Source organism: Kogia breviceps, chromosome 6, assembly GCF_026419965.1.
Source record: "Kogia breviceps isolate mKogBre1 chromosome 6, mKogBre1 haplotype 1, whole genome shotgun sequence".
Classification (NCBI taxonomy): Eukaryota; Metazoa; Chordata; class Mammalia; order Artiodactyla; family Physeteridae; genus Kogia; species Kogia breviceps.
This window is the reverse complement of record NC_081315.1, coordinates 14,898,702-14,910,752: the sequence shown is the minus strand read 5'-3', so window position 1 is coordinate 14,910,752 and position 12,051 is coordinate 14,898,702. Positions and strand designations below refer to the sequence as shown.

Below are 12,051 nucleotides of genomic sequence, written 5' to 3'. Positions count from 1 at the left end.
TATTTCCCACCCGTGATTCTACCAAAATAGTGTCTGCATAATATCAATATGCTTTACTATAGTTATTAGAGCAATAGACCCCAATTCTGAAGAAAGTTGGGGTGCAAACTGGGCAGTTCCATTACTCCTACATGGTCTTACTGTCCAAACCTGCTGGCCCTTCATTACTATTTTCTATATCCAATGCTGGATGAAGGAGAATCACTTGTCAAAAGTGAGAGGATCATGAGAAAACAAAGGGTGGCTGAAATTGCAAAAATATATTCCACATGAAGGTCTTTCTTCTGACCACTGCAATCCTTACACTTAAGCTATCTATATAAAACTGAAGACTTTAAAAATTCCTTTCAGAAGAGGTAGACTCTTCAATGTTTTGTCTTTTTCCTCAGTGAACAGTTCTCTCTTCCTATGGACCAGAAATTTCCATTTATTGATCACTGTGGGTATACCTGGAACTAAGTTAGATGTTATTTTACTTCTTTGTTTAACTTTCAGAACAGTCATTTGGGTCAGCCTTATTACAGATGAAGAAGTGGACACACAGAGAGTTAAGTCACTTTCTCAAGGTACCATTTTTCAAAGGTGACAGTGCCATGATTTGAACCCAGATGTAAATGCCACTGAAGTCCAGACTTTATTTCCATGTCACATAAAGACAGGGCTGCCTTCAGACCAGGTGATGCTGATCAGAAAGCATGAGGCTCCAAAGGGCCGGTCATTACATGAGATGCCACTGACTCAATTCATCCAATAGATATTGACTTCCATGATAACACAAAGGTCACCAATATGCAAACCTATGTGCTACATATTTCCACCTCATTTTCCTTGCCTCTGGTTTAGTCCTAATGTCTCTCTCCTTGTCTATACCTACCAGTTTGATTCAGTTCCTGACTTCCTTCCAGCTTTGCCTCTCAAGTTCTGTTAGTCTTGAGCCCTTAGCTTCCTGGATTCCTCTTCATTAACTGGGTAGACTAGTAATGAATAGCTGTGAACTCGTAACGACTTGCTCCCACATTGTGTTGGCATTTCAAATGCTGGCTTTCACTCATCAAGGCCTAAAACCTACCAATCAACAGAAAACTTCCTTCTGGACTCTAGACAAGCCTCAGTCGGTGAAATTGCAGTTCACAGCAGTGTGTTTCTTGACCACTGGTTGACAGTATTTTACTATAAAATCCTCAAGGCACAATGTTATGCTTTAGTTCATCTGAAAACCAACCTTGATGGTGGAAAAATATGTTTTGAACAGTTGTAATTTTGTTCCTAGATTTTATTTCTATTGAGGACTTGTATCTTTCCCTTGCTACTTCTAAATTTTGAAACTCTGCACTGATATGTCCTATGGGCTTTCTGATTCTGACTTGGTTTACTAATCCTCACCTGTTCTCCTGACACACCTGGCTTGGACTAAGCAATATAATTTTCATTTCTGCTGAGTCTATTGCCGTGTAACAAGGTACCTCAACAATTAGGCTCTCAAAAGCAACCATGTTGTTTTTCTTGTGCTTTTGTACCTTAAGAATCTGAGCAGATTTTGGCTAGTGACCCCACTGATCCTCCAAGACACTGTTGTGGTTTTCAGCTGGCAAATGGGCTATCTGGAGGGTCCAAGATGGCCTTCACTCACATACCTGTTGTCTTTGCAGGTCTGGCTGAAGGTTGAGCCAGCTGGGACTGGTAACCAGAGTGCCTGCCCGTACAGTCTCTAGCAGGGGATTCTCCGTGTATTTGAACTTCTTAACTGGAGAATCACAACTCCCGGAGAGAAGGTTCCAAGAGACATGAAGCAAAACCTGCCTGTTTCTTATGTCTTGGGCCCTGACACTCTACAGCATCATTTCTGCTGCTCTCTATTGGTCAGAGCAGTCATAAGCCCACCAGATTCAAGGGGAAGGAACACAGATCCTAATTCTCAATGGTAGGAATATACTACTGATGTATGCTACAGCAAAATGGAAACATTATGCTAAGTGAAAGCAGACAGACACAATAGAGCACATATTGTATGATTTATATGAAATGTCCAGAACAGGCAAATCCAGGGACAGAAAGCAAACTTGTACTTTCCAGAGGATGAAGAGAAATCAGGAGTGACTGATGGGTATGGGTTGTCTCTTTGGGATGATGAAAATATTTGGGAATTAGATAGTGGTAATGGCTGCACAACTCTGTGAACATACTAAAAACCACTGAATTGTACACTTTTTAAAGGATGAATTTTATGGTATATGACTTGTATTTCAATTTTTTTAAACTAGCACTTTCTCACAAATTATCAGATTAAATTTCACTAGTAACTGCTCTGTTTTTTGGATGTTAGATGGGCAGACATGTCAATTTTTTAAAATAAATGTAATTCTAAGGTTCTAAGCATTTCCTTTATATACTTAACCTCCTTCCTTTCTTATCTCATTCCACAATATGCACACTATCCTTTACCTTTATAGAGTATCATAAAGATTAAGATATTAGAAACTCTTCCTTCTCTCAGATATTCCAGCATTGTTGCAACTATTTAATTCTTACGACCATCATGGCTTATTATGTCTTCTAATATGTGGATAAAATAGACTAAGTGGCATAATACTTTAGACAGGAAATAGAATCCCACGGCTGGATTTCTACATTTGATTTACATCTTGGTAAATAAATTGCTATTATTAATTTATTCCTTGACCTAAATGAAAACAATAGGGATTTTTGTTTCTTTTTTTTTTTATCCTTACAGAATTGTGTGCAACCAGTGATATGATTAAATTACAACCATGAATATACACATAAATGCCGGTACATTTTTTAATATAGAAAATATTCAAAACTCTGTGCTTTAATGGAATTTGAAACTTGTAGTGTGATAAATGTATGTTTTTCTTCTGCTATAGTAAGATTGGACTTTTTTCCTGAAATGAAATGTCTGTGTTTCTTCGTTTATGATGGTTTCATATCTAATCAGTTATTTGTATGTTAATTTTTACTGGCATTAATAGAATCCATAATAAAAATGTATAAACAAAATCCATAAACAAAAATTTAAAATAATTTCTGTATATTGTCTACAGAAAATAGCTTTAATTGAGCAGCTTATTTTCTACTTGCAAGTTTATGGAAATATAAATATGTCAAAATAAATAAAAAGTAGAAGAATTCTTTGTCATTCAAAGACTGTGATTATTTTGACCATCTTATGAATTACTTTGTTTTTGATGAAAGGGATTCAATCAAGTCACCTCTGAACTGAAGCTGCATAACCAAAACACATTAACTAGTAATATCACCGATTTATAAACAAATTGATGCTTATCTCTGCTTTCTGAATTTAGAATGTTGAGATTATTATTATTAAACTTATTTGGGGAAAGGTATGGAGATTAAGCGTCCACATATGTGTTCATATGTTTATGGACTCACAGGCCTCTAAGATTTTGGTTTTCTTTTAGAGTTCTTAGAAAGTATCTAAGCTTTTATTTGTAGAAGCATATGCTGTAAAGAAAAGGTTTTAACCTTTTTTTAAAAAATTGAGATATAATTGACATATAACATAATATTAGTTTCAGGAGTACAACATAATGATTCAATATGTATATGTATTATGAAATGATAACCACAATAAATCTAGTTAAACATCCATCACCACACACAGTCACAATTTTTTTTTCTTGTGATGGGTTTTAATCTTTAACAACTTTTGGTGTTATCTGCAAACTATTTCTTAAATCACAGGCAAATTCTGATTTCTGATTTCAGTGAGTCTATCTCAGAGGAGTAAGGTATACCAAACATCATGCTCAATAGGACTTTAGGTCATTTGGTAAATATAACCAAGTAAAGATGTTTTCACTGTCATGACTTGTTAATTGACATGGTACTGGACTATAGAGAAAACCAAACCTGTATGATCCAAGTTAGATTTTCTCATGAAAAAAGTTATCTGTGAATGCTCAGTTCTGACCAAGGCAGATTTTACTTTCAATTATTTATTAATATCACCTCCTCTGCTAATTCCTTTGGTGTCATCATATCTGTTCATTTATTTTTCAGTCTGAAATTTACTAAGAGTTCTTTAAAGTATGGAATAATGGCACAAATGGATTGTAAAATAAGAGTAGCTTTCACTGGAAGATTAAAGCAAAATGCAGTTTTCCTCTAGATTTTAACTTTGCTTACATTTTTCCTTTAAATTGATACACTAAACATATTGCAATTAAGTACAACATGAAAAAATGCCCTTGTCCTATCTCCCCCTGCTCTGTTATATATCATGTTTTATTGGGAAAATGGTCAATGTTAAGTCGCTTCAGCATCAATACTGAATATTCATGCGTGTGTGTGTGCACATGCACACTATTTAGTAGGCTGTGTTCAATTGGTTAATTTAAGCAAACTATTTTAAGTGCCACGGCAGTAGGGGTCCTGATACTTTGGTACTGCTTGAAATTACTTCTTAACTTCAGAATAGTGACTTTACACCTAAACCTCTAGCAGGGTTGAGCAGGAATCAAAGAACTATTTTTCCTTTAAATAAGAGTATTTACTAAAATAATATAAAGCTAAATTGAACAGAACTATTACAGAAAATAATTTGGGAAGTTAAATAATATTTTCTCTGTTTTTCCTATTTTCTATTTTTTTAAGATTTTTTTTTGATGTTGGCCAATTTTCTTTTAAGTCTTTATTGGATTTTTTACAATATTGTTTCTGTTTTATGTTTTGGCTTTTTGGCCGTGAAGCATGTGGGATCTTAGCTTCCCAACCAGGGATCAAACCACACCCCCTGCAATGGAAGGCGAAGTCTTAACCACTGGACCACCAGGGAAGTCCCTGTTTTCCTATTCTAGACTTGTATGAATTTAAAATACTCTTTAAGATATTCACATTGTTTAAGTAGTTAAACAAGGAGGTCATCAGACTGAGGTGGCTCTAATGTCTTGGGAGCCTACGTAAGCAAACCAAAACTAAGCCAGAGTCAATGCACTCAAATCCAAGCAAATGAAACTGAAGAACAACCAATCACAAACAGCCAACTAGGCTTTCCCAAATAAGGCAACTCCTTAAGCTATCACCTATCAAATCATTTCCTTGCTCTGCTTCTGTCTAAAAACCTCTCCCCCAGCTCCTCTTGGTAGAATACTCCACCTTTTGTTTGGACTGCCTGATTCTAACTGAGATTATTGAGATTAAAATAAACTCTTGAAAATTTTAATGTGCCTCAGTTTATCTTTTAACAATACTAAATGATTAACTGTATAGTATCTTTTAATGCAATAATGTACGATTGAATGTAATATCTCAACTGAATGTATATCTTTCTGTGATCTCATTTATGTCTTTCCATTATCTCTTAATTATCTCAATTCCTCTTAATAAAAGTTTAAAAGACTTTTGTCTTACGGGTTTTATTCCTCCTTAACAAAATTGGGTACACAGTTTCTTAAAGTTGACCATGAATATATTCTCCTTTTAACTGACTGACTTAAACCTGATCCACTGATTTGCACCATGAATTTCAAAAGGTGGATTAGTGTTGTAGATGTGATGGCTTAATTCTTCCAAAGGTGGTTTGGGATCGGTTACAGCAAACTGAGCAGCAGCATCAATTTCTTTCCTCACTTCAGCATCAATTTCCTTCAATTCTTCAATACTGGCAAGTTTGTTGTTTACCATTTTACCTTTGAGAAGCATGATAGGATGGCTCTTCTTAAATTCTGAACTTCTTCTCATGTATGATAACTGATTCCAGGGTGACTCATACTGTGTCCATGATAACGGTATGTCAGCAGCTCCATCAGTACGGGCCCCTTTCCATATCTACAATAGTCAGCTGCAACCTTAGTTGCCTCCTGAACACAGAACCTCCACTCCATCTACCCTTAGACCAGGGATGAAACTGCCTCTCTTGTAGCAATCAGTGTTGGCTGCTGCTCTCTCAACAGATGTTCCCGTTCCATAGCGGTTATTCTCGCAGATGAAAATACAAGGTAAATGCCACACAGCTGCCATATTATAAGCTTCAGATGTCTGACCCTGATTAGAAGCACCATTCCCATGTAGAGTCTAACACACCTCGTTGTCTCCCTTATATTTACAGGCCAGAGCAATACCAGCTCCCGGCGGTCCCTGAGCGCCGACAACGCCATTGCCTCCATAGACGTTATTGGCCTACATATGCATTGACCCTCCTTCTCCTTCAGCACAGCCACCTCTTCGACCTGTCGGCTCTGCAAGAATTGATGGGACAGAAAGTCCACGAGTACAGCATAAGCTGTGAGCCCGACAGGATGCAATGACATGATCCGTGGGATTTAGCCCAGCCTCAAGACCCACACAACAAGCTTCCTGACCATCACACAAGTGACAGAAACCACAAATAAATTTCTGTTTTTTACAACTGATCTGCCTTCAATTCCATTCGACGAACGGTCTGCATCATCCTGTAGTATCTGAGTCCATCCTCCCGGGTGAGCACTGGGGTGACAGGGGGACCCTCTTCCAACTGATAAAGATCACATTTCTGGGCTTCCCTGGTGGCGCAGTGGTTGAGAGTCCGCCTGCTGATGCAGGGAAACGGGTTCGAGCCCTGGTCTGGAAGGATCCCACATGCCACCGAGCAACTAGGCCCATGAGCCACAACTACTGAGCCTGCGCGTCTGGAGCCTCTGCTGCGCAACAAGAGAGGCCGCAATAGTGAGAGGCCTGCGCCCCAATGAAGAGTGGTCCCCGCTTGCCAAAACTAGAGAAAGCCCTCGCACAGAAACGAAGATGCAACACAGCAAAAATAAATAAATTAACGAATAAACTCCTACCCCCAACATCTTCTTTAAAAAAAAAAAAATCACATTTCTTATTTCTTAATCTTAAATGTAGCATCATTTGAATAGGTACAGGATGCCACAAGCACCCTGTTAGCGGGCTTTTGGGTGACAACAGACAGCACGCTAGGGACAGCAGCAGCCAGCATCTTCCTCACGGAGCGCAGCCAGGGAGGCCGTGAGTCTCCACCTGCCAGGGTCGCCTGAGTCCCAGTCTCCAGTGGACCCTCCACGCCCTGAACGCACGCTGCACCACAATGACCGCGCGCTTGTGGCAGAGGCCACGTCATGCCTCGCGGGGCCGCGGGCACATCCTGGATCAGTTAATTTTTACAGTGCCTTCCAACTGTAAAAATAAGAATAAAGGTTGTTTCTTGCCCTGGAAGACTTGGCTGAACTACACCCTGTTCCTAACTAATGCCATCATCTTTGCTAAAACTTCATAATCTGGGGCCCTTTTCCCTGCTAAACGCTAAAATAATGCTTCCTGAACGTTGTATTAAATGGAAAAGAGGAGAAAACACAATCCTTAAGGCACACAAGAGCTCTGACAGGTTAAGCTAAAGTTATTCTTACCAATATTTCTTTAAAGTCTTTTAAAAAATCATTAAAATATGTATGAATACTTTATCCTACTCCACAATACACCATATTTATTTTAAAGTAAAAATAAAGATGCAAATTATTTGTAGTTTACATAAGTTAAAAACACACACACACTTTTTTTTTAAAGTTGGTGCACCAGAAGAATATGCACATTTACGCTTTGGATTCTAGTGCCTGTGTCTCCAGACTGGTGGTGAGGTAGGGCATGGGACGGTACACAAATCCCTACCTGAGATTAAAAGTCTAAACCCAATAACAAGCTTTGCCTGGTGTGCGAAAATTGAAATCAGGGTTGAAATGATCTAAGGGTAGATGGAATGGATGTTCTCTGTGTTCAGGAAGCAGTCAGGGTTAGAGTAGCTACTAACAAGTTTTTACGTGGCACTTTTCCTTGCCCTTTATTGTAATCCTGAATCCTGTTCAGTTTTATCCCTATTTTCTGACTCATTTTCTTGGAGGGGTGTTGGTCTGTTCCTATCACGTCTTCAACAGGTTTCCCTAGAAAATATCAAGATTCATATGGCTTTGTTTCTTCTTTTTATATCAATCTAAACTGAACCAGTCTTACTCTGGGAAATCAAGAATCATGTTCTTACAATATTTCCTTATATAGTAAACATTAGAAAGCATAACTTCTTATAAAGTGACGCACTAAACAATATGCAGTTTGGACTGAAGGAGAGCAATAGAGTTTGCTTAAGCAGTTGGTTTAATCATAGGACAAAAGAAGTCTTACGCCTAGTATTACAAAGATCACATACCATTTTCCTCTTTTGTGCTTTTGTACCCCGATAAGCCAACCATAAACAGGGATTCTGTTCTATTTAGACTATTAAGCAATTCACCTTAATACATGCTTTGTTTTATATCCTCCACCTGTTTGTAAATAAACAAACACAAAAATCCCTGTTTATAAATAAATTCTCACTCAAATCCCTATGACATGTTCAAAGCAGCTGCCTTCTCTAACCTAGTTATAAGTATTATCATGGATACCTCTTATAGTATTCAGGCAGGAAGAAGAAAATAGCTTGTTAAAAGTTATTATATCTATTAAAACTCACTCCTCCTCCCACCTTCCCAACCCAGCCATCATAAATGGGCTTCATCTTTTTACTCAATTTAAAATTCTGCTTTTGGAATTCATGGTCTTGCTGTGTTGTTTGCTCCTTCTTTGATAGTTAGCCTGTCTCTGCTGTTCTCTTTCATTTCTGCAAGTACTGGAGATCTCCAGGGAGCATTATCTCCATGAGAATGAGAAAAATGACACTGCATGATGGAACAGTAGTGTTAATGGGTCACTGAGTGACAGCTGAGCCTCCTCTCAGAGGCATCAGCCAGGCTAGCACCGCCAGGAACACAAGAGCGATACAGTAAAGTGTGCCAATTTAATCTTGTCACATGTAGCCTGGGCTGCAAAGATAGAGCTCCCCTTAAAAGCCCGGTGTGACAAGGCTAAACCTGACTCATGCCAGAGGAGAACATGCACAGATGCTAATTGCAAAATACCTGTGCTACAGGTCACCACAGAAGATGGCCCTTTTATTGCAACAGGCTCTGTTTAAGTTGATAAATAATAAAATGGGAAACTTGTAGGGACCTTTTGGACATCAGTTACACTCTACAACCTAAATTCAACTTAAAGATAGACAGATGAAATCATATTTACAGACTATGGTGTCAGAGTATTTCCATTAAACTCATTAAACCTGGTGATGATTTTTCTTTAAGTTTAAACCCATCCACATTTTCAAAGTAAAAGTAAAATTTCCAGACGTCAGGTAAAAGTTTAAAACCCCCAAGGAAATCTTGAGCTGTTGAGCCTCTCTTATCTGCCCCTGGCTAGACAGGATTCAAGACACATGGACAACACAGTCAAGGATAGTGTACTTCTCTGTGAATGATTTATTCTTTTGTCTTGTCATTGTTCAATACCATGTTTATTAGCAAACAGAACTAAGAGTCATCTACATGTTCACCACTGAAATGTTTGCAATTAAAATCTTCATAAATTCTAAGTTTTTAATTAACACCAAATCTTAGTTTTAATCTATTTGAAATTAAAGGAAAACAGATGAGCACTTTTATAAGGCCAATAGTAGACTTTGCATTAATTAATAAAAATCCTAATAAAAGAGGAGCCAGTGATTATAGTAGCCATCATTAATGTCAGTGTGACAGAATTTCGCTTTCCATGTGTAATGGCTGATCCTCTACGGGCATTTATGGATTCATACTAAAAGTGTCACCCCCATTGAATCAATAGCATATAAAATATTTTTTAATAAGCAACAAGGAAACACTAAAAAAAGAACAGCATGTTTGAAGAATATTAAATTCCTCCAGTAGTAATTATGTACTTTCACCAAATTTAAATAAAGCTGTTAAAGAGTGAATATGTTCTACATAAATAATATCAGATCTCATTATAAGATTACTGGCAATGTAGTTTTTTCATAGCTCTAAGATTTGGCAATTAAAAGTGATGAGTAAGAGAACTTGGTGAAAAAAATTAAGACATATGTAACTCACAGAAAAATTTTTCCCATTTGGTCTAATTATCTCCCTTGGAGAAAGGGAAAATGTCAGTACCATATATTCTGCAAAATAATGACAACCAAGCAAAGTCCTCCTCTAATGTTACAATAAATGAGCTTAGTTCAGAACAGTTCAGAGCCCTGGGCAAACAATATTTTTCTCTTCTCCTCACCCTCATCCTAATTCTGAAGGATCATTAAATAAAAATTCAGGACAAATTATCATGAAGAGAAGACTTAATTGAAAACAAGAGGGAAAGTGAGGGTGCCCCTCATTCCACTCAAATAATGATGGTATAGAGAAAGGAAAGACGTTATGGGTTAATTTTTAGTAGTGACTAATTGGAGCCACCCTCTTTCTCCTGCTGCATGAGCAGTCATCTGAGTGATCATGCCTACAGCATCCAACCTTTATCCCTAGAGTTTGGGACCAAGGTCTAGCAGATCATGATAAAAGGGGTCATTATACAAAACTGTAAAAGAAGACTTTCCAAACATTTTAATAAGCCCCCTATTATTAGAACTGAAATTGGCCATGGTCAAGTGAGATAAGAAAAGCAATTCATGTATAATTTGGTGTCAAGGTTTACTATGGCCTACTGTTTCAACTAGTAGAGGACTAGTGCAGGTATCAAAAGCTGTGAAGTGATTTCTGCTCAGTACTTTGAGTTGTTTTGTAAAATAAAAATCAATTCAATATATGTTTCTAACAAATCAAAGCAAATTCAAGAAGCCCAAGTCAGGTCTCTGCATTTCCTCCAAAAATTATTATTTACATTTCTTGGGAAAATTTTTTTGTTCACAAGATCTTAATTCTCACATACTTAAAAACCCAGCTCTCAAATTTTCATTCTTGAAATATACATTTATCTTTAGTGGCTTTAATTTTAATAGCAATAAAGTATACACTAAAGGTGATAGTAAAAATAAACTATATATTCAATAGTGAAATGACGGCTTCTCTCCTTTGAACAAAGTCTTTTGTAATATATGTCTCTTAACTGTACATTTTATGATGTTTTCTGTATTAATGCCCTCCAACAACACTTCCTCCTAACAACTTTGGGTAGACTATTACCTTTTCCTAATATCAGTATGTGATAAAATAATTAGCACATTTATTTCCTTTGACTTTGCTTCTTTGAAGATCTGAGTCACTGCACTAAGATTTAAAGAGACAAAGGATATTGGCAAAATTCCAGGGCACTGCTGCCCCCTAGAAGGAAGTTTGAGCAGCACATCTGACCATTACAGACAAATCTTGGGAAAAACAGAGTCTGAGATCTTGCACCCCACTTTTAACAACCTACTGTTGGCTGCATCTTTGTTTTTTGTGCCCTCTTCTTATCTAGGCTTGGGCACAAGGTTGCCTATCACATCCTAAACTCAGATCCTAATACACTTCATGGCTCTCTCCAGAGATCCCTGTGGATATGTAGAGTGATACAAACAAAATTTTCTCAGCAAAATAATATTTTTTTAAATAATGAAGATGAAATTTGAAGCTATCATATGCATTAATCTGAGATTTAAGGAACTACTATAAATATTGCCCAGGCTTGTAAAAATGTTTCATCTCTTTGTTGGAGATATAAAGTTTGCTCATTTGATTTTTACAGAGACAGGTAAGGCAGTTTCTGTCATTCTCAATTTCTATATGAGGAAACTGAGACCTAAAGAGTTTAGATGAAAGGTAAAAACTACAAAGTTAGTAAAAAGTATAATATTAATCCCTTACTTATTCAGCACATATAATGAAGTGCCTTCCTTTCTGTACTAAGTATTAGAAATAAAATGATGATATACAATAAGATTTTCCTCTACTTAATCCAGTTCATATGGAGGTGTTGTGCTGTGACCTCTCCCAGATTTTCTGGCATTGCATGTAGAAAAGGACACATCATCATTGAATGACAGAGAAACAGACACATGAACAGCCGTTATAGAGGCAGTAAGAGTAATGTATTGCATTCGGGCAATGATTACAATGACAGTTTGTCTTTATTGGGATCAATGATGAACAAATTAAAATAGAGTAATGTCAAAAAGTGACACAAAAAACAGAACACTCTAATTTTGTAAAGTTGTGTTGTCTCCTT

General features: G+C 37.1%; 1 protein-coding gene across 1 annotated transcript; it reads right to left on the bottom strand.

Annotated features, from left to right (window-relative positions):
• Positions 1–5,460: 5,460 nt before the first annotated feature.
• PDHA2 (pyruvate dehydrogenase E1 subunit alpha 2) lies at positions 5,461–6,964 on the bottom strand. Its single transcript, XM_059066570.1, is given in 5 exon segments — positions 5,461–5,699; positions 5,702–5,850; positions 5,852–6,384; positions 6,386–6,521; positions 6,837–6,964. Coding segments are annotated over 5 exon segments (1,179 nt in total). The 5' UTR covers positions 6,959–6,964.
• Between the last annotated feature and the right edge of the window lie 5,087 nt (positions 6,965–12,051).